At 56.6% G+C, this 21,514-nt stretch overlaps 1 protein-coding gene across 1 annotated transcript in view; it reads right to left on the reverse strand.

The window, feature by feature from the left end:
• CEMIP (cell migration inducing hyaluronidase 1) overlaps positions 1-21,514 on the reverse strand; it is a 154,464-nt gene that overhangs the window by 39,737 nt on the left and 93,213 nt on the right. Inside the window, exons 5-12 of the mRNA XM_023585264.3 lie at positions 21,058-21,294; positions 18,454-18,633; positions 15,545-15,615; positions 14,829-14,924; positions 13,648-13,769; positions 10,463-10,595; positions 9,543-9,734; positions 224-399 (exon numbers count right to left, since the gene is read on the reverse strand). Coding sequence (XP_023441032.2) covers positions 224-399; positions 9,543-9,734; positions 10,463-10,595; positions 13,648-13,769; positions 14,829-14,924; positions 15,545-15,615; positions 18,454-18,633; positions 21,058-21,294 — 1,207 coding nt within the window. The remainder of the gene's footprint in view (positions 1-223; positions 400-9,542; positions 9,735-10,462; positions 10,596-13,647; positions 13,770-14,828; positions 14,925-15,544; positions 15,616-18,453; positions 18,634-21,057; positions 21,295-21,514) is intronic.

Genomic DNA, 21,514 nt, shown 5'->3' on the forward strand with positions numbered 1-21,514 from the left:
TCCCAAGTTCTGACAGGTAGAGCCACCTGTCAATGGAAGTACCTGAGATGTCTCCAACTCCCAGAAAGCGCTCTTCCCTTGCTAAAAATCCTCCCTCCTGCTCCCTCATCCCCTTCTCTGCCAAGCATTCCCACCTTCACAGGGCATCACGGGCATTTTCCCGGGCAGGTTCGGGCCAGGTCCATCTAACAACCCCTTTCCTGGGCTGACGGCTCAGCCATACCTTGATGTGGCCCCCGAAGGTGTCGAAGTCGAAGAAGCTGCAGATGTGTTTGCTGTAGGGGTAGCACGCCTCCTCCATCGCCCCCATCAGCACGATGTTCCGGCTCAGGAGCCCCACCTCGGCCCGCATGTCCACGCCGTCGATCTCCTCCCCGATGTGCAGGTACCTCGGTTTCCCTAGTGGAGAAAGGGGGAGAGTGCCCTTGGTGTTTGTCCCAGGTCCCCTGCCAAGTGTGCCAGAGGTGCTGCCTACCCCTCCCCAGGCCTGAGCCTGGGGCCCGGGGCCCATTCTACAGGGGCATGAAGCAGAGCCGGGGTTTGGAGCCACGTACGCGCTGGCTCGAAGCCCTTGGCAGAAAACTCCAATTCCCCCACTGTCTACGTTCCCCCTGCGCTTCAGTGCACCAGTCTCCAGTTCAGCACGCGCTGCCCAGGGGACCTCCATTTCCCGGCTGCCCCGAGCCTGGGCGTGACCACAGAGCATGGGCAGGGGTGACGGGTGTGCACTCCAGGCTGCCCTCCCGAGAGCTCTTTCCCGGGAGGCTGGATCGTGGACGCGTGCTGGTGCGCCAGCCTCACCCGGCGGACGTGACCCAGGCCCTGGGGATGGCGGAGCAACGGGGGAAGCAGCCTGGCGTCCGGCTGGACCGCCGGCCAGCTGGGACCTCACAGAGCTGACCAGCCAGCGCCGCTCGCTCGGGGCCCCCGTTTCACGGCCGCGCAAGGCCATGCTCCCGGCAAGCAGGCCAGCCCACCCTGGGCTCCCAGCTCGTGGACAGCACCCACAGGCTCGCGCTCTGGAAGGGGCCGGGCTGGGGCTTCGGGGCCGCGCACGTGCCGGGCGCGGGATGCCGCAGTGGCACCACACGGAGCAGCGAGCGGAGCCTGCGCCCCTCCCTCCTTCCAGCCCTGGGGCCGCGGGCCCCACCGGGACTCCAGCAGCTCGGCCCTTCCTGAAGCTCACTTCTTTCTCCACTTGCACTCCTTCTATCCCATTTTCAACCCTTTCCAGCCTTCCTATCCTCAAGAAACTAACACACAAGAACCTCTCTGCTCCACTCTGCTACTCCTTCTAGCTATGTTTACCCTCTTTCCAGTGCGGTCAGAGTTCCTGAACTCTCGGCCTCTACCTGCCTCCGTGTTCCCTCCACAAACTCCCTCCTTAACTACCCTTAACAGATTTCACTACCGCCTCTCTGCTGTCTGGTCAAGTCCACTTAATTTTTTCCCTGCAGTCTCTTCCTCTTCCATCTGTGGAGCCATGTACCTTAAGGAAGGTGACGGGTGACGAGAGTTCAGATTCTGGGATTGCCTTTGATTCTGCTTCCATGCAGACTCCAAACTCTTTTCCATACAGACCAAATTCTTTTCCATACAATTTTGCTTCCATGTGGACCCCCGATTCTTTTCTGGAACAGGTTTTATCTTGGTTTTAAATTTAGCTTTTCACCGAGACTGCTGACTTGGCTGGCAGGCACTTTCTCTTCCACTTGAGAATGCAATTACAGAGACAATTTCCCGTGTGGGTTCGTAGCCCACACCCAGCACTTGATTTTCACATTGTGACCTTGAGTTGAGCAGGGGCACAAACCTCAACCCCAGACAGGGCAGTGCCCACAGCAAAGGCAGCGGTTATAATTAGCACTCCAGCTTCACCCGCCGACAGCGCTGCTCTTTCATCCACAGGAAGAGCCGGCTCCCCTGCCCACCCATTCACCCGACGCACATCCTGTAGGTCTGCAGGGTTCCTGAGGATGTTTATTGTTTGGGAGTTCTGCCGACTCAGTAAGATGGTCATTTCTTTGAAGCCTCTTAGTTCAGGAGGCAAAATGGGTGCATGGAAAAGCCGAGACAGTATCTTCTGTGAAGTCGGTATTAGTTTCCCATGGCCGCTGTAACAAATTCCCACAAGTGCAGTAGTTTAAACCAACACCCATACATACACACATGCAAATAGTTCTGGGGTTTGGAAGTGCAAAACTCAGTTTCACTGAGCTGAAGTTGCAAGATCCAGTTCAAGATCCTGAACTTGACCTCCTCTGAAAAGTCGCTTTTGACATGTAAGGAAACATGTACAGGTTTTGGGGATTGGGGTGCATGCATATTTGGGAGCCATTATTTAGCTTACCACAGAGGCCCTCTCCAAAAGTCTCGGGTATTAAAATACCTTCACTTTACCAAAGGCCTGTTTACTGTAGCGTACTTGTCCCTTGAGAGGTCTGATGTTACACTCTGTGCCCCTGCTGGTGGGATCAGGAGCCGAGGCTGTATTGGACCTTCAGTTCCAGTGAGGAGTGTGACATCACCCAGAGGAGAGGATATGCCAGGAGGTAACTCTGCAGAATGCTGGGCCCTTCTTCCTGGACACTCCCCAGGGCCACCATCTTTTCAAGTTCAAGGTCTGGGCACAGGGTTCCCTTGGGCCACCCACGTGGAAGGCCGTCCTGTCCAGCTCGCCTCTTGCCCTGGGCTCTGGGGTCTTCACCAGGCTTTCCAGCTGTGCAGGCCGAGCTTCCTCCCAAAGGGTCTCGGTGACCACGGATGCAGGGGAGCCAGGCGGACAGCGGCGCCTGGCCCGGCACCCGAGGGGGGCGAGGGGAGACCCTCGCCTGCACGCCCACTTTAAACGCCCACGGCAGCAAGAGCTCAGTAAAGCTCGACTCTCACCAGCTCTGGAGCCCCCAGGCCTGCCCGGGGCCGTCCAGGGCTGCAGGGCCTTCTGGGGCTCTTCCCACGAGTGCTCCTGCCCCTCTCCCTTCCCGGGAGACCCGCATCCTTCCTCTCTCTCCTTCCAGGCATTTTCCCCAGTCAATCTCGAGCACGTCTAATTCTGTCTCGACAATTTCCTCCTTTGGTGTTGCCTTGTGGCTGAAAGACCTGGGGGCGTTCAGCAGCCCCTGTTTCCCCGCCTCGCCTCGTCTCCCAAGCACCCCAGTTCAGAACGCTCCCTGCTGACAAACAGTCAATAACGGGCCCTTCTTTCCCCAGAACTGGTACGACCTCCCCTCGGGGTCCTGTGCCCCGTGCCGCCAGGCGTGCAGGACCAGACCTTCTTCTACTTACCAGTGGACAGCCCGGGGGAAATCTTTACACCCAGGAAAACTCTCAGCAGCCTCCCTGCACATGGAGGCCTCTTCTTGGGGTGCAGAAGGAAGAAGTGACAGCACGCCCTAAGAGCTCCGAGCTGCCCGCCCACTGGCCAAAGCACATGACGAGAGCGCCTGAGGGCTGGGTCCCGGGAGGTCCCCCAGAGCACGCGTCCCACAGGGGTGACCCCCAAAGGGTGGGGCACGTCGCGGGGGCTGGGTTGCACAGAGAGCAGCAGGGAGCACACGCTCCCATCGTTCCCGCACGGCTCCTCCTGCCCCCGCCGGGCCGAGCTCCCCATCCCTCCTCCAACACGCCTTTGCCATTGCAGGCCCCAGGGCTCTCTGGCAGGCTGTCCCTCTACCTGGATGTCCTCTTTCCACTCTGCCCCAGCAGCAACTTGCTTTGTCCCTCAAGACCCTGCCCCAACGTCGTCTTCTCGGTGAAGGCGCCCTGACCGCCCTCTCGGCCAGCCTCTCCTTCTCGGCACCCAGCAGGGCTCTGCAGGGCCAGGGAAGCAGGGCACACAGCCCTGTCCTCCAAGCACCCGTTCTCCGCGGGGCGTTCTGTCCTCCAGGGGCTGCCCGCAGCCTGTCAGCCTCTCCCCTTAAAACCCGGGGTCCAGGCAGAGCACTGGCCGGAGGCTCCTGCTGGTGCCAGAGGGCCTTCCTTGGGGGTCCAGAGGGGTAGTACGGGGGGTTGAGGACTGGCTCGGAGCCCGGCGAGCGGGCCAGACCCCCGCTCAGGCTGTGGCCGAGTCCCAGAGCACGGTCCTTAAGCTCCCCGCTCCTCGGGCTCTTCATCTGAAAAAGGGGCTAGAACAGCACACGCCTCGCCAGGGAGCTATGGGAGATAAGTCAGCTGCAGGAGCGAGTCAATCCACAGTGCCTGGCTGGCGCACGGCAGGTAGCCTCACCGAAGGGGCACCTGTGCCATTGCTGGCATTGTCCTCGAGTGAAGGCCGGAACCCAGGCTCCCCCACTTCCCACCTAGATGATGGGGGGCTGGGAGGAAGCGGGTATGGCCCCTGTCCTGTTTCACGGGGAGATTGGCCAGTTATGGGACTTTCCGGGGAGATCGGCCAGGTATGGGACTTCCCGGCAGGGGAGGGACAGAGCTCAGCAGACCCTGCCGGCCCCTGGAGGTGCTGCAGTCCCATGGCCACCTCCCCACCCGCAGCCTCCCCGGCCAGCCTCATCCTGTGGCAGCCACTTTATCTGTCCCTTGGCTCTGGTCACAGGCCCCTCCTGGGCTGTATCCCGGGAAGCCTGGTTGCCCACCTCCCATCCTGTCTGCAGAGTTCCCCCCCCAGCCTCCACCCCACCCTTCCTTCTTGCTGCGCTGATACAGGAAGAACAACCAAAGAAAAGCAGGCTTGGCCGAGCCAGGTCTTTCCAAGTAAACTGCAAGGACTGTAAGAGCTGGGGCGGGGGGATGGAGAGGCCAGGGAGAGCAGGGGGGGTCCCGTGCAGTTGCCCCCCACATAGGGCTGCAGACATGACCCTTCTTCCATGGCAGGTACCCCGCGGGAGCCCCGCTTCCGCGGGCCCCCCACCCGGCCCTCTCTACGAGGCAGGCTTGGAACATGCACTCTGGGGGAAGGGATGGAGAAGCACCAGGGATTTCCAGGGAGAAGCAGGCACGCGTGCTCGGAGCTGGGACCTAGCGGGGCCCAGTGAGGCTGGGGGAGAGCCTGGCGCTGGGTGTGCCGGCCTCTCTCAGGCCATTGGGGATGCAGGCACAAACCTGGAGGACTCGTGTTGGAGGGTCCCAGAGAGGGACATTCGGGAAGTGGATTTGGCTCAACAGATCGAGCGTCCGCCTACCACATGGGAGGTCTAGGGTTCAAACTCCGGGCCTCCTGACCCGTGTGGAGCTGGCCCATGCGCAGTGCTGATGCGCGCAAGGAGTGCTGTGCCACGCAGGGGTGTCTCCCGCGTAGGGGAACCCCACACTCAAGGAGTGCCCCCTGCAAGGAGAGCCGCCCAGCGCGAAAAAAACTCAGCCTGCCCAGGAGTGGGTCCTCACACACGGAGAGCTGACACAGCAAGATGACACAACACAAAGAGACACAGATTCCCGGTGCCGCTGGTAAGGATAGAAGTGGTCACAGAAGAGCACACAGCGAATGGACACAGAGAGCAGACAACGGGGGGGCAGGGAGGAGGAGAGAAATTTTGAAAACTACTATTAAAGCCTGGAGCTGCCCAGCTTGCACCGCGGCAGGACGCAGGAAGCCTGTGGCCCTCCCCCGGGGACGCTTACTCGGCCGTCAGGACGTGCACTGGGTCGGTTTATGTAAAGGGCTCGGCAGATGATAGGAGACTCCACAAAAGTTAATAATTAATAGCAGCATCATTTAACGTCACCTCGGGCGAGGCGCGGGGAGCAGCGTCCTGCGTGGAGGAAGGACGCGGGAGCACGCTGCCTGCAGCCAGATGCTCTCAGTTTGAGTCCTGGCTCTGGTATTTTCCTGCTCAGTCTGCACAAACTCCCCCCATTACAAAGTTCCGCGCTGATGGCCAGGCTTTCCTCTGTGCTGTCCCATATGGTAGCTGTCAAGCCCTTGAAGTCTGCTGAGCGTGGCCCAGGAGCTGGATTTTCAATGGGAAGCAAATGTAAACTTCAACAGCCACTTGTGGCTGGTGGCTAGTGGGTTGGACGACGCAAATCTAGACATGTAATTCCCATGAACCTCAGCTTCTTCATCTGCGTCAGGGAGAAAACAGTCGCGCCCGCCTTAGGGAGAGTGAACTCACTCCCGTACGTAGCGTGCCCGGCGTTGTCACGGGCAGCTCATAAAGGTCACTACAGAGAGCAGTAGTGCTGTTTCAAGGTGTGGAGGACGGGCCACAGGGAGAGCAGGAAGGAGCTGCGAACCCAAGAGAGAAAACCAAGGTGGCTTCCCACTGCTGTCCCCGCTGGGAGCCACCGTGGCTGGCAAAACGTGGAAGAGTTTTGTTAGAAGATCTCGCGTTTTTATTACCCTGCTACCCTCTGTTTCCCGTGGGGAAGCTCCTAAACTGCAAAAACCCTGGTTTCCTGGGTTTGGGGGGCAGCGGGGAAGACGCAGGGGGCCTGTGGCCCCCTGGCAGCCGCAGGGGAGGAGGACCCTAGCAGATTGCTGGGGAAGGTGGGGGGCGGTTATGGAAAAGAGAGGCGCAGGTGGGAGCCTTGCTCCATGTTCATTTGAAAGGGGGCAGGAGAAACGTGAGCCCCCCGCACCCACCCCCACCTGGGGCTTTCCCGACACTGCCCACCAGGAGGCACTGTTTCCACGTGGCCCCAAAGCTTCCAAGCAAAGGGGCTGGTCCACGCTAAATCTAATAACGGTGGCCTGAAGGGAGTGAGGGCAGGCTGAGGCGAGGCGCTGGTGGCGGCACAGACACAGGCAGTAAACCAAGGGAGCTCGGAAGGTCCTGAGGCACTTCCAGCAGCTTCTCTGCCCACCCAGCCCCACCTCACCCTTCGTCCAGCCCCAAGAGGCCTCCAGGAAGCAGCACGGCCCGGGAGTCCAGCCCCGTCGAGAGGAGCAGGCTCCGGCACTCAAGCTGCCCTGCTGGGCGAGGCGGGCGTATCGCGACATCACGGGACCCTCGTCTTGGGCCGCATCGAGCCCTGCTCGAAGTGAAGCTCCCCGCCCGGGCCTTGGGGTGGCACAGTGGGCTGCAGGGGAGGGCTTGTGGGGACAGCCCCAGAGCCACCGTCCTCCCCAGGACATCTCACCCCACCTCCCCACGGGCCAGGGTCCCAGGTCGGCTCGGCCACCTCCCCAATGGCCACGGAGCCTGCCCCGTGGATCACTGTACAAGGAGCAGTGACGTCAGCCCGAGTGGTGTGAAGGCCGCTTCCACCGAGAGTCCAGGGGGACACCTGCTGGCCCCGAGGACTTGCACGCCACACGTCGTCCCTGGGGACGCAGGGGCCCGACGGACATTGGAACTGGCCTCTCTCGGTGCCTTCCTGTAAAGGCGGCTATAGGATGTCTTTCCTTGCTGGGGAACCCAGTGGGCTCTGCCCGTGGCGTTCAGAATAACGCCGCAAACTGCCACCATGCCCTCCCACTCCGTGCAGCTCTCCCTTTCTCCACGCCTCTGGTCCTCTCCCGTAGCTGGAACGCTCCATGCCAGCTCCCAGCAAAGGGCCTTTGCCCACGCCGCCCCTCTCTTCCCTCGTTAATTCCACCCTTTCTCCAGATCTCAGTCCAGTCACGGTGCGCTCTGGGAAGGCCCCCCTGCCCCGGCCGGCTCGGCCAGACCCTTGCTGCCACCGGGCCCCCGTGCTCCCCCTGCCTGGCAGTGGTCTCGGCGGCGGGCTGTGTTGATTGGGATGATTCGTAGTGGGGCATCCGCCTGCCCCGCTGCTGTCGGCTCCCTGAGGACGGGGCACGTGCTCATCTCGGGCACCACGGCGTTTCCAGGCCCGGCCCGCTGCCCGCCAGTGCATGGGCTGTTTGGCTGCTCGTTGAATGAATGACGAACTGCTCCTTCCCACCCCCCCCCCGTGTCCGTCCTGGTGAACGGAAAAGCCAGGGGCCGCCCGGCCCGCGGTGGGACAGGGCGTGCGTGTGCTCTCGCAGCAGCTTGAGGCACGAGGACAAGGAGGAAAGTACCTTCACTGCACGTGGTGGTGCATAAAAAAGAAGATTGCATGCACATGTCCCTTCCCCGCCTCCTTTACGTGAATGGTCCAGGAGAACAGACTACGACAAACACCAGGTTGAGAGCCACCGCCTGTGGGCCAAGCCGCTCCTTCCTTCCTCCCGTGATTGTACCGAATAATAACAGGAATAGCAGCTCATATTTACGGAGCAGTTACTGGGCAGCACTGTTTCCAGGACCTCGTGTATATAAACTCCCTTACTCCTAATAACTGCCCTGCGAAGCGGCTATGATCATATCCCCTGGTACGCCGATGAGGGAACTGGGGCACAGAGAGGCTCCGTAATAGCCTACGGTCACACGGCTACTAAGTGCTACTTTGGGATTCGAATCCCGGGGGTCTCAGTCAAGAGCCAGTGCTCTCCAAGCTTCTCTGCCCCTGCCCGCACCCCCCAAAAAAGCCTCCCCCAAGCGCCTTCCTCGGAATGTGACCAGCTGCAGGTGCCCATCTGTCTGCCTGGGTCAAACCACAAATAGCCGCTTACAGAGCATTTTTGCGTAAAAGAGTTTACAGAGTAGCTGTTCACGTCACTGCGTAGAAAACCCATGGGACAGATTCCTCAACAGCTCGGCGCTCAGGAAAAAGTTGTCCCTCCTGGCCTTCTGGCCTGCCTCCTTTGGTTGGATAAATGAGAGTTAAGTAATTTATGAAGTTGCCTTCTCCGCTCTGGCTGCCAGGAAGCTCGCAGCTAAGTTTTGTGGTCTATTTCAATTTCTTTCTATTAACTTCAGTTTTCTCCTCAGTTTTTCCTATGTTTATCCTCCTTCCATCAATTCTTTATTACTTAGACCTTTGTCTTTCACTTGGCTTTTTTTCCCGGTCATCAGATTTACTTAGACCTGTACTTCAAACTAATTCTCATTTAAAAGGCGGTCCGCTCCCTCGTCAAGGAACACACGTCTCGTCATCCCAGTGTCCATCCACACAGGCTGCTACCTCCTTACCCTCCTCCAGTCACAGCCCCCAACTTACTGTCCCCCCAGCACTTTTACAGCCTTCCTTGGGCAGGTTCTGAGCTCTAGGTCCACCGCTGGTATTGCCGCTGCAGTGTTTGCCTCCAGGGTCCCGTCTCCCCTTGAATCACAAGGGACTTGGACTTGATCACCAGCTCCCAACTTTTAAAACCTTTGCCAAAGTCTTCCTTTCGTACGTTTCCACCAGCCAACCTGGCCATGTGATTTGCTCTGGTCATTAGAATGAAGGCGTGAGAGTAGGGCAGTTGTGAGCCTAGGGCTTACGCGCCCTTCTGTGCTTCTGCTCACTTCTCAGAAGCTTTCAACCTCCCCTATGGGATCATGTCTTAGGAACAATGAAAGCCATGTGGAGCATACCTGAACCCGGCTCTCTGCCTGGAGCCAGAGCCAACGCCACGCTCAGTCTTGAGCAACTGAACCCATGTGTGAGCCACAGAGGCTTGTCATCTTAAGTTACCGAGATTTTAAGATATCTTTTGTTACGCAGCATTACTGCAGCAATAGCTGACTGATATCGATTGGTCGTGATATCAGTGAACTTTACGTCTAACAATTTTTGGATTCCTCCACCCCATGGGAGGTTAGTGAACCCCTTACCTGCCACTTTGACCTGGTTCGAGGCACAGGTTCTGCAGGGAAGCACCTGGAACTCTTCCGCCTGGTACATGGAGTAATCAGTGCTGGCGACGACCAGGGTGTCTCCAGGCCTCCACGACCGCGCGTCGTCCTCCAGGCTCAGGATGGTGCTGTTCACGTTGGTGTCGACGCTGACCGTGAGCTGGGGCCTCACTGAAACCCGAGGCAGGGCGGGCTGAGCGGAGCCCTTGGCTCGTGGCAGACTTTTGGCTGCCAGCCTCTTTTCCCTTCCCTTCCCTTCCCTAAACAAGTAAATGCCAGGCCTGCCTGTCCCGAATCCACATCCCTGGCTTCACCCCATCCCATTTTCGGCACAGGGTTTTGAAGTCAACAAAAAACCCAACCAGAAAAGAGCCATTCATGAGCTCTGGGCAGGGGAATTTTCCACTAATTCTTGAGCCGGGGTTAAAAGGGGCCGCTCACCACACCCACTTTGCTCAAGACGTAAAACAAATATAGCTGCTCTCAACTATTATTTCAGTCGCCATCACCCTCTCCCCGCCAAGGATGCCCATCCTTAACGACTGCCTTCAGGAGATGGCCAAGGGCCTTTGGGAACAACCCACCATTTCCAATCCCGTCTAACAATCACCTCGGGAGTAGGGTTTAAAATAAACGCACCTGACGGGGCAAGGAGCTGAGCGTCCCCGCAGCGGGGCTGCAGGGAGCCTGGTTTTCTAGGACCAGGCCCTGCCCTCTCTCCCACCGACACCAAGCCCCCCGCTTTGCACAGGGCTCTCCACCGCAGAGCTCGGCCGAGCACCGTGCCAGCGGAGATGCCTGCAGGTGGCCGGGCCAGCCACCCCAGCCTAGCGGGCGCAACGGCCAGCCCAAGGAGCACAGCCCCGCTCGCACGTCTGCCCCGAGGAGGAGCGGCTTACCAGGCTTGCCACAGAGGAACCTCACACGGTAGCGCTGGCAGGCTTGGTCCCGGTTGTAGCACACAAACCTATAATCCTGGCCTCTTTTGTAGACAACCTCGGTGGTGAGGTGAGCTCCATCCACTGTCGTGGCCTGGGAACAGCACCGAAATTACAGAGCGGAGTCACTTTTGTTTTTTGTCCAGAAGGAAAGCAATGATTAACGTTACAAACATAGACTCACCAGTCTAAAATCGTCCCTGCGCAAACGCTATTTCCAGCGGCCCGAGGGGATGATTCTAACTATTGGCCTCATCAGATTTGCTATAGGACAGCGTGAAGTCACGGGATGGAGGAACGCTGTGCTGGGGTGCTGTGTTCCCCAAGGCAGCGTTTAGTGCCCGCCGTTGGGTGAGCGCTCACGGAGCATCCACAACTCTTTCAGGAGCTGGGCAAGCTACTTCTTAGGACGTGCGCCATCGCCAGTCCCGTGCACGGCGCTGCCCTTGGCTGAGGATTCGCTACATTCAACCCGCTCGTGCCCCCTCGTGCCTGTGCCCTGGACCCACCTGGGGAGCCTGCCGAGGCACCTGCCCCCAGGCCCAGCCTCAGAGTCGGATTTGATGGTGCCTGGGTGCAGTCTGGGCTTTGGGGTTTTTAAAAGCCGCCCAGGTGATTCTAGTGTGCGGCCAAGTTTGGGAACCAACCCTTTGAGTTAAGAGTTTCACTCTTACGCTCTCATTCTGTCCCCCCAGCAAAACTGAGGTCGTTGTTATGGAGCTTTACAGACAAGGCAAAAGGCTCTGAGAGGGATTAAGGAAATTGCCCGACATCACAAAGCCAGTAAGTGGCAGAGCCAACAGAGCTGCCCCTCAGCTGTCCCCAGCCTGATCCCTTGTGTAAATGTCTGCCTCCCGCCCAGGGTCGGGGGCTCTGGGAGGGCAAGGCCAGGCTGGCGGGGGTCTCTATCTCCAGGTCCCAGCATCTGGCGCAGAGCCTGGCACAGAGGGGTCTCGGGGAAGGGGCTGGCTGGGAGAGGAGCAGCCGGGCCAGGTGGAGAACTTAGAATGAGGTCGGAGGACGGGCCTCCCCTGGGAGCTGGGCTGCACCCCGACGCCAGGGTGTGCCGGCAACGAGACCTCGAATGCCATTCTGAGACATGCAATTTAGGACAAGGGCTGCAGCTGCTGGCGGTGCTGGCTTGGAGACCAAAGGGCTGGGGGAGCAAGGAGGGAAAGGATGGCCAACGCCAAAAACCCAGGAGGGGACTTTTTTAGGAAGCATTGTTCTGCACTCAGCCGGCAGTCCTTGCCGCTGGCTTGGAAGTACAGCCCGACTGGGAGGCCAGCCGGTGAAAATTCAGCCCTTTCCTGCAAGCACCACGCCCGCTATCTCAGGCAGGGGTTGCCAACTTGCTCTCAGAGGGGGTCAAGGTCAAGCTCAAGGTCCCCTGAGTGTCAAGCCCGGCTCCTCTGGTCTGATGTTTTCCTCTGAAGCCACATGTTCTTTAGCAGGGGACCCCGTATTGACGACTGAGCCTGAGGATGTCATCAAACAGAACTGGACACCTGTCCAGGTATAAGATCCAGCAATGATTCCAAGGGAACACCGACTCAGTGCTGTTTCTTTTTCTATTCTGAAGAGTGATCTCAGTTTTGGATAAGAATAAAAAAGTTTCCATTACTGTTCGGGCAAACTAACCTTCACTTTAAATAGCCATGATCTTATATTGTTACTAACCGTAATGATGATAGTAAGGAAATGGTTGAGCATATTATAATTAATAATAAGTGCAAAATAATTTTAAAATAATGAACAAGTGCCTGAGCCCTCTCTATGGGCCACAGACTTCATATATGGTTGCAATGAGCCCCTGAAGTGATCCAGTGAGGTCACAATTACTGCCCCCCTTTATGCACCCGAGGAGAGCAGGCCTTAGCTAAGTCTTGGGTCTTCTCAGTTAAGTCACTCGACTGGTATCTAAAGCCAGGGCAAGTGAGGCAGCCGGGGGGCAAAGCTTCAGCAGGCACCCACTCTCAGGGCACAGCAAGGGCCTCCTGAAAGTTGGCGCCCTGCGCCCCCACGGCCCTCTCCCTCATCTAGGCCTGTGGGTGAGCCACAGCTCGTAAGGGATGGAGCTGGGATGCAATTGCGAATCTCTCTGGCTTCAAAACACATCTTTTTAGCCACCAGGTTGATCTCCATCCACCATGCCAGTTGCCGTGCGGAGGGCAAAGTTGGCGCGACCCGAGGTCTCGTCCCCAAGGAACTCTGAGTCCAGAAAGTCTCAGTGACCCTGAAAGGGTGGGTAGATTTTAAGTGAGGAGATGGGAGGTCAGGGGATTTCCGCTAAGGAGAACAGCAAGGGACAAGATATTTTGCTTTTGTAAAGTCACAAAATATCAAATCCTTACAAAGATTCCCGTGCTTTACAAGGACAGGCTGTGCCAGGCTGGATGAAAAAGGACTGAAGTGGGCAGAGATGGTCCTCCTCAAACGTCCCGTGATTCCCTGCCAAGTATTTACGTGGCCTCCCATCTGAGTTTGGATTGAGGCTGGGTGTGAGTAAACCCCACTCCCTTGCCCATGTCTGCTGTCTCCTGTTGTCCATTGAGCCCATGGCCCCCCAGCTGAGGTGGTGAACTGGGAGGACTGTGTACCCCCTCAACCCTTTCCAGATGGAGCCAACTGAGAAGGCTGAGGTCCCCTCCAGGTAGAGTTAGCACCAAGCAAAGGGCCTCAGCAAATCCTGTCTATTTGATGAATGCAGACTTTCATGTAGCCCAGTGGAGGGAAAGGCCATTGGTGTGTTCTCCATCTGGGTTGAGCCCAAACTGCACCCTGAATCCCAGCTGGAGCCTGTGTGCTCAGGGCCCGGCAAGACATCAAGTGAGAAGGGAGGCTGGGTAGGCCCACCCATTCCTGCACTAGAGGTACTCTCGGCCTTGGTAGAAGAAGCAGGGTAAGGAGAAGGAGGGGAGCTCTGAAGGAGGATCCAGGAGAGAATCTGAGTGCCAGCCACGGAGCTTGGAGCAGATCTAGAGACTCGGCTTCAGTTTATAAACGGATCTGGTATAATCTGACTTCTCTGTCTCATAGGAGGGCCCTGAGACTTGAAGCCCTCAAATCATGAGAAGGCTTGTGAACCGTGGAGGCACCTTCAAAACCAAGCCCTTCTATTTCTCCGCTTGCTGTGAATTCTGTACCTGTATGTCAATGGGACGATTGCAGATTTTTCCTGGGTGAGCCACCCGGAGGTCTGAAATTTTCTCCCCGCCTTTAGTGGGAGACGCGCCATCCCGGTTGAACCACTCTGTCCACTCCACATCTAGGCAGAGAGAGAATAGCAGGGTGAGACAGGAAGGCTCCACGAGGGCAAGACCCGCTCAGGGCAGCCCGAAAGCACCCTTGGCACAGCCAGGCACTGAATGTCACCTGTGCAGCCCTGCGCTGGGCTGGGGCACCTGGTGCTCGTAAACTCAGTTTCCCGCCTCTCCCACTTCTTAGCTAAAATAGCTCTAATTGACTTTATTTTATAAAACAATAGCTACTCTTTGTAATGACAAAAGCAAATAAACAAGAAAGAGAAAAATAAAATCCATCTGTAGACCCTTTATCCAAAGACTGCCCTAGAAAGCCTGCTTTCTGCGCCCCAGTGGGTGTGGCCCTCGGCCGGGTCCTCTTCACGTCTGGCTCTCCTGCCCAGTACCTTTGCCGAGCATATGGGAAGTGTTCTGTGAACTAAACTAAATACCATTGGCCCATCCTGAGGTGGTACTAAAACCTTCACGGGGGCAAGCCACCTTTCGGGCCATTCACCAATGTGGCTTGATTGAACACAGCTTTCAATGTGGTTGACTAATGGTTATACGGTCCTATTGGTGCAAGAGAAAAGTCCTCTTCTGGTAAGATAGTGATCCTGGTCTCCAGTGGAATGAATTGTTTATCCCAGGTGGGACATGCTCTTGGTCTTGGCCCACACCCTTGCTGGTGTGGACCCCTTGTAAATAAGCGTTCCTGAAGATGTAATTTTGTTGAGGTGTAGAGCTTCATTCTGGATTGTGAGCAGAGGGCAAGTCAGATGGAGAGGGAAGCCCCAGGGAGCAGCCAGAGGTGGAAGTCAGGGGACACAGAGGAGAAAGGAGAAGGCATCGCCACGTGCGTTGAAACGGGATGGAAAAGCCAAGCAATGCCGAAGACGGTTGGTGGGACAGAAGATATGACCCTGGGAGGAAGGGAGCCTTCTAGCCTCAGAATCCATGAGCCAACAAATTCCCATTGTTAAGCCAACCCATTGCACAGTATTTATTTTAGCCAGGAAACTAAAATATGAAAACAAGGCCAATTATCCCACTGTGAGTTTTCTCCAGATTCTCCGAAGCCTCACCTTGAACCCATTCGCTAGACGAGGAGACGTTGAAGGGCTCGCCGTGCTCCGTCTGGAATAGTTTGAAGACCCGGGCGGCCGCGGAGCCGCGGTGTCCTGTCAGAGAGACCGCAGGTTTTAGCAGCTGGACAGAGCCTCAGAGTCAAAAGTGTGTGATTCCAAGGCAGAGAGACCACCTACACACATGAATCTTGAGACTTTCCTTGAAAAAAGAAAAACTTAAGGCTTGGGAAGCAGCTTATCATCCCTTCGTTTGCTTCCATTTTAGAGGCTTTGTTGCATCATTCCAACAAATCCAGGTTTTTATCCATCACCAACCTCATAGGAATGAATCCCTGGGATCTGAAGCTGCAGAAACTCCTGCACCTTCACTGGGCAGAGGAGGCTGCCGCTCTCTGGAGATCCTAAAGACCCATCCCAAGTGTCCTTTTTAGCTTAAAATGTTACCCCTGCTGGCCCTGTCCCATTTCTCATCTCTCCTGTTTACTTATGTTGGATAAAGTCAATGTAAATATTATCTCGAGCGATTGCCCTTTGGTCAGTAGTGACCGTGGCCACCTTCACTTATCATGGCCAGTCAAGTGCGGGTCACTCATCTGGGTGGTGGGGAATGGGTCAGCCCTGTTTTGGGGGGAGGTGGGATGTTCAGAAAGACCCTGAGTCTCTTGTTCAGAGAGGCACTAGAGAGAGCTTGGCGCTTGCGAGCTATCTATTACCGTGATATTCGATGTGGTCTTCAACGGAAGAAGAGGGGTTCCCTTTCACAGTTATGAAGCTCCAAGGGTGTCTGAAAAAAAACAAAATAAAAAATCAAGGTCTTCGCATGGCTGAACCCAAACTGGAGGCAGAGTTGAAACAAGTGTCCCGCCGGCGGGCGCCCCTGCCCATCGTTTGGGGAAGCGAGGTCCCTCGCGGGCGTCCCTTGCACGGGCATGGTCTGGACCTCCTGAGAGCTGGGCTTGCTGGCAGCTGCGAGCCGTGTTGAGCCTCTTCCAGTCCATTCGGGCAGCAGGCGGGGTAGGAATCAAACACACAGACAAGCCAGCGGACCTACCGAACCACCTGTCAGGCCCCGTTATGCCCTGATTCCCTTGAGGAAACGGAAAACATGTTCCAAGGGAGAAAGCGTGTTTCTCTCGTGCCCAGCTCACCTCGAGTTGAGCTCAAGGAAAATGCCAGAGGCTAATGTGCCTGTCCCAGGAGCCTGCGCTCAGCCTTGGCTCCTCAAGGGGAGGGGAGGAGAAAAAGGGTTCAGATTCTGGAATCTCACACACCCATCTCTTCCCGCCATTAAAGCCTGCACTGCTATAGGGCAGGAAGGTTTCCTGACCCCCTTTTGTCTTCCCAAAATGCCTAACGTAGTGTCTTACTACGGGACCTTGGTAGATTTTTGTTTTCAGGGACTTCTATTATTTTTGTTTCACTCTCTTGTCTTGGAAAAGTAAGTCACTACTGATCATTGTTTAACTGAGGATGAGGATTTGACAGTGTCACTCTTGCTTACAATCCTCCAAGGGCTTCCTGCTGCCCTGGGATGAAGCCCGGGGTCCTTGGCAGAGGACGAGGCCCTCCTGCGCCTGTCCCTCCAGCCTCCCCGCTCGTCCCCTGCTGCAGCCCGGGCTTCCCCCGCTCCTTCAGAGGAGCCGGCACTGATCCGGGCCTCTGACTTCCCTGTGGGAACTGCACATCCCTGCTCGCGGGGCCGTGCCACAGACCCCCGGCCTCATGCCCCCTCCCGTGCTCTCCCGTGCCCATCCCTACTTCCTGTTCAATGAACGCCTTCCTGTGAGAGTCCAGTAAGCCCACTCTAGCGAGGGGCCTTACGCCAACATCTGCTCAACAACCATTTAGGAACAAATGAACCAAAGAAGGAATGAAGGGCACTGGGCGCCGCAATCAGTTCTACTGATTTTAAATGCTTTGGGTTTGTCCCTCCAAGTGCACCTCTATGCAAAGGAGAGAGAGAAATGTAATGCTTGCTGATCTACATACCTCAAATGACAACCTGGAGAAGCGGACGTGGCTCAACTGATAGAGCGTCCGCCTACCATATGGAGGGTCCAGGGTTCAAACCCAGGGCCTCCTGACCCGTGTGGTGAGCTGGCCCACAGGCAGTGCTGCCGTGTGCAAGGAGTGCTGTGCCACGCAGGGGTGCCCCTGTTTAGGGGTGCCCCACATGCAAGGAGTGCGTCCCACAAGAGCCACCCTGTGTGAAAAAAGCTCAGCCTGCCCAGGAGTGGCGCCACACACACAGAGCTGACACAGCAAGATGATGCAACAAAAAAGAGTTGTAGTTTCCCAGTGCCACCGGATAATGCAAGCGAATGCAGAAGAACACACAGTGAGTGGACACAGACAGCAGGTGGGAAGGGGAGAAAAATAAATAAATCTTTAAAAAAAAAAAAAGACAACTTGGCCAGGGCCCAACCTGCCCATGGCTCGTGTTTGTAAGGAGAGGGCAGTTGGCAACATTTATTGAGTGCTTACTCCATGCCAGGTAACATGGCAAACACTTTGCTCATGTCGTCATAATTAATCCTCCCACCAGTCCTTTGAGGGCCCCTAATAGATCTCTGTTTTACAGATGCAGAAACCAGGTGAAAAAGAAAATGAGTCACTGGCCTAAGGCCATACCACAGAGGAGAGGTGCAACCCAGACTCAAGTTCAGGCAGCCAGAGGCCACGTCGTGGGCCCTTAGCCACTACCTGCTTCGACCAGTCCCCTTTGCCGTTTTAGCTCTCATTGCAAAGAAGTACACCGGCCTTCTGGTTTTATAAATCAGCGAAATGGAAGCACCCCTGGTTTTTGCTAACAAAAGAGCCTTGCGATGCCAAGGTATCTTTGTCATCTTTGGCTGCTCTGGTTTCCTGCCTAAACCTTGCCAGGAAGAGCAGCTCTTGGGCTTTTGGGGAATGCACCCTGGAACCTGCAGTGCCCCTCCCTTGCCGCGGGATCTCCAGCCAGCCAGGAAAATCGCTCCGCTCCAAATCCAGAAGAGGTTCAAACCTGTTCCCTGACCTTGCCCACACAATGGGGAGATCACAGGGGTGGGGGCATGTCACAACCTTCAAACAGCCACGGGAGAGCTCACCCCGACTTTCCTCCACGCTGAGCTCTGACTTAACATGATACAAAGGTGCGGTTCCTGTGGGGCCAACGGAGTCCTTTGTATGTGCAAGCCAAAGAGGGCATGATGCTGCAGCCCGCGGCGGCGAGGCACACGGGGCAATCAGAGGGCCCCTTCTCCTTGGGCGCCGGGCTGGGTGGAATCGCTTTGAACACTCTCTAAATAATTGTCTGCCAGTCCCCAAGGCATGGCATGGCCAGGGGCGCCTTCTTTGCCAAAGGAGGGCAATTAGCTTTTGCATTAGCTACACATCGGAGGCCTGGCTCTTACATGCAGCAGATGCTCAAATAAAGTTTCTTCAGTGACTGGCTGCCTAAAGGATTTCAAATGAATGGAGGCTTTTGCTTTTTTACGCGTGGGCTATGCGTAGAGGGAAAAACAGGCTCCCTCTAGGAATGCAGTGTGGCCCCTGGGGAAGAGGGGAAAGGCAGAGCTCGGGTGGCACGGGGTGGCTTCAGTGTCCAGGCACCTGGTGGAGGTGGAATGGATGGTGGTACCTGAATCCCAGGTGCAGGAAGTGCTTGCTGCCCAGTTTGGTCATCGCCTTCCTGGCCGTGTCATCCAGGTTCCGAGACCCTTCGTCATTCACCGCCACAGAAAGAATCCTGCCGTTGGGCACCGCGTTCAAATACTGCGCCAGGCGCTCGCTCTCCTTCTTGGACCTATAGGTATCAAATCTGAAAAGGGCAGAGAGAGGGGATTTTTATAATCCTGATGGCAGCCAAAAAAAAAAAAAAAAGATCTAAGCGTGTGTCTACGGAACAGCAATTAATCTGCCATCCGAAGAGCCCAAGAAGCTTTTAAAGAAAGCAGCTTTTATTATACTAAGAAACGATCATCTCCAACTTGGCAACCCACTTTTATATACATATAAAAAGGTAACCCACTTTTATATACATAAAATATAGGAATGACCTATAGATATGAACTATAGATTTAAAAAGAAATCTCTACTGCCGGTGGGAAGATTGAGAAAGGGAAGACAATTTTGTAAAAACCCCAACTCTCCCCCATGCAAATATAAAGCTTTTGTGCAACTAAAATGAAAATTCCAAAAGAATTTGTCTTGGAACCTAACAAACGAAATATTTGTAAAGGGAATCTAGAAAACTAAACCAGTGTGAATAGCCAAGAAGTTGCTGGAAAAGAGAAAGAACAGCGGTGGTATGGGTGGCGGCGGGATGGAGGTGCTCCTGAGTTCTCGGAAGGTTTCAGCTGTTGGCTTGCCCGGGCCTGACCCTGCCTGTGCTCCGTACCCTCCACTCCCCCTCCCCAGAATTGTCTGCGGCAAGCCTAGCGCATGCCGGCACGCTGGGACCACACCGCGACCACACCGCTCGCCCCCTCCCTTCACTCATTCTTCCCCGCCTTTCCTCCACCTACTCAAAACCTCCCAACCTACATTCCCAGGCCCCTAGGGAACCTTCTCAGATGGCCTTAGCCTGCACTTACGGGCGTGCATGTGTGTGGTTGGTAATATCTTTATTTTATACATATTCAGCTCTCGGGGCTTTGAGGCTGTTGACATATATTTTAATTAAGCAAAGAAGACTTGGAGTGAGCAGACATTCTACCTCCCCATCAGCTGCCTGGAAAGCTTTTCTTTATCCTGTTCAATAATGAATTAAAAGTACACTTGGACGGCTGCACGTAACGATACTGCACTTATTTAGGAAGTGGTGCCCAGGGGTCAGTGCAAGGCTGCAGGGACTGTTCTCCCCTGTACGGAGGCAGAGGCTTCCTGCCATCCTCGACCTCCGTCGCGCTCTCCCTGGCTCAGCGGCTTCCCGTGTGCCCGGCCTGCTCTGTTCCAGGCCACGGCCATCATCAGGGAGCTGGCAGACGCCGTTCAGTGGACAGGGTCCCGGAAGACTGGGACTGGATCCCGGCTCTGGCACCCAGCACCTCGGTGACTCTGAGCAAGTTTAGCCCCCCTGCGCTTTGGTGTTTTCAACTGCGTCATGCGGCTAATCGTGGGGCCTGCCTCGCAGAATTTCCAGACAGATGAAATTTTACGACAGGTAAAGCGGTGAGCGCTGTGTTTTGCGCATAGAAAGGCCCACGACTTTGTGGCAAGGTCTGGCTGTCCCGCATGCAGCAGCAAGTGCTTTGGCCACTGCCCGCCCCGCCCTGGGCCACAGCTGGCCCCCTGCCACGTCACGTGGACCGTCGTGGCTCGCGCCCGTTCCAGAGGAGTTCCACGGCCCCCTCCTCCGGCAGCACCAGGATGGCTCTTTCTCCCAGTGGACCTTGCCCTCTGGGTGCCCTGGCACAGCCTGGGTGGGGTCTGGATGAGAGCCCCTGGGGCGGGAGGGGCAGGCCCAGCTTTAGCACGCCCTCCCAGCTGTGTACACCAGAGCCGGGGGGGCGGCGGGAGACCTGCCCACACTGCTTCCTAACATCTCTCAACTCCTCCGCTCCTCTCTGTCTGCGCTGCTTCCGCGACTCCATCACGTCTTAGCCCTGCGGGAGCCCCCGAACCACCTCTGCTTGTTCCACTCCTGTCCCCCCTCAACCCCCCCCCAACACAGCAGCCAGAACAGGGGGCTCCCGTCCCACTTAGAATCCAGCCCACGCCTTGCCTTGGCCTGCACTGCCCCTGCCACGCGATGCCCATCCCACACTACTGTGTGCCCGTCTGCCCTCGTTCACTCCACGCTGGCCACTCTGGAGGCCTCTGCGTTTCTGAGGACGTCAGGCCCTTGGCCACGTCTGCTGCTCTGCACCTGCTGCGTTCCCCCTGATGCACCCCTGCCCTGCGCTCTCCTCTCCAGTGCTGCTTCCCCCCCCGGCCTTTGCCATGGGCCCTCTCTGGACTGATCTTTCCTAGTAACTCGCTTCCGTTTCACTGCATCTTTTCCCCATTACCTCCCATCCTCACTGGAAACAGTCTTGAGTTCCCCGACGTGCATGTGCTTGTTTCTGTTCTTTCAGCCTCAGCAGGCAAAGGCCTGGAGAGGAACAGGCCTGCGTGAGGGCAGACAGAGGCCTCTGCTTCGTTCGCTGGTGCACTCGCAGCGCCCGGAGCAGCGCCTGCTAGAGCAGGGGCCTGACAAGCGCCTGTGCAGGGAAGGAGGTCTCCAGGGGCAGGCAAGCCTTACCGGTCAGAATGGACGACCGCCCCTGATTTGGGGTCGATGACGTGAACGATGACGCCACGGTGACCCCAGCTCCTTTCAAAAAAATAGCCCCCCTCCTCCATGCCGCCGGGGTGGAGGGTCTTGTTCAGAAACGTCCAGGAGAGCTTCTTCTGTCCGTGCAACTCCAGGGTGCCCCCACTGCCCACGCCGATGTACTTCAGGCCAAAGTAGGGGTCCGGCTCAACACCGTCATCAGCCCTGCAAGAGACGAAGCCCCCGCAGTCAGACGACACACGCCTTTGCCAGACGCCGGGCCCAGGGGGGACCGTCGCAGCTCTGTCTGCCACTGTGGCCAGTTGCACTTTTGGTCATCACATAAGGTCAATAAAATGGCACTAGCGACCAGAGCCTCCCAAGACAGACCAAAATAAGTCCAAAAAGGCCAAGGAGAGGTCTTTCCCCTTGGTGTACCTGTTGG

The sequence above is a fragment of the Dasypus novemcinctus genome, chromosome 3 (genome assembly GCF_030445035.2).
Source record: "Dasypus novemcinctus isolate mDasNov1 chromosome 3, mDasNov1.1.hap2, whole genome shotgun sequence".
NCBI lineage: Eukaryota > Metazoa > Chordata > Mammalia > Cingulata > Dasypodidae > Dasypus > Dasypus novemcinctus.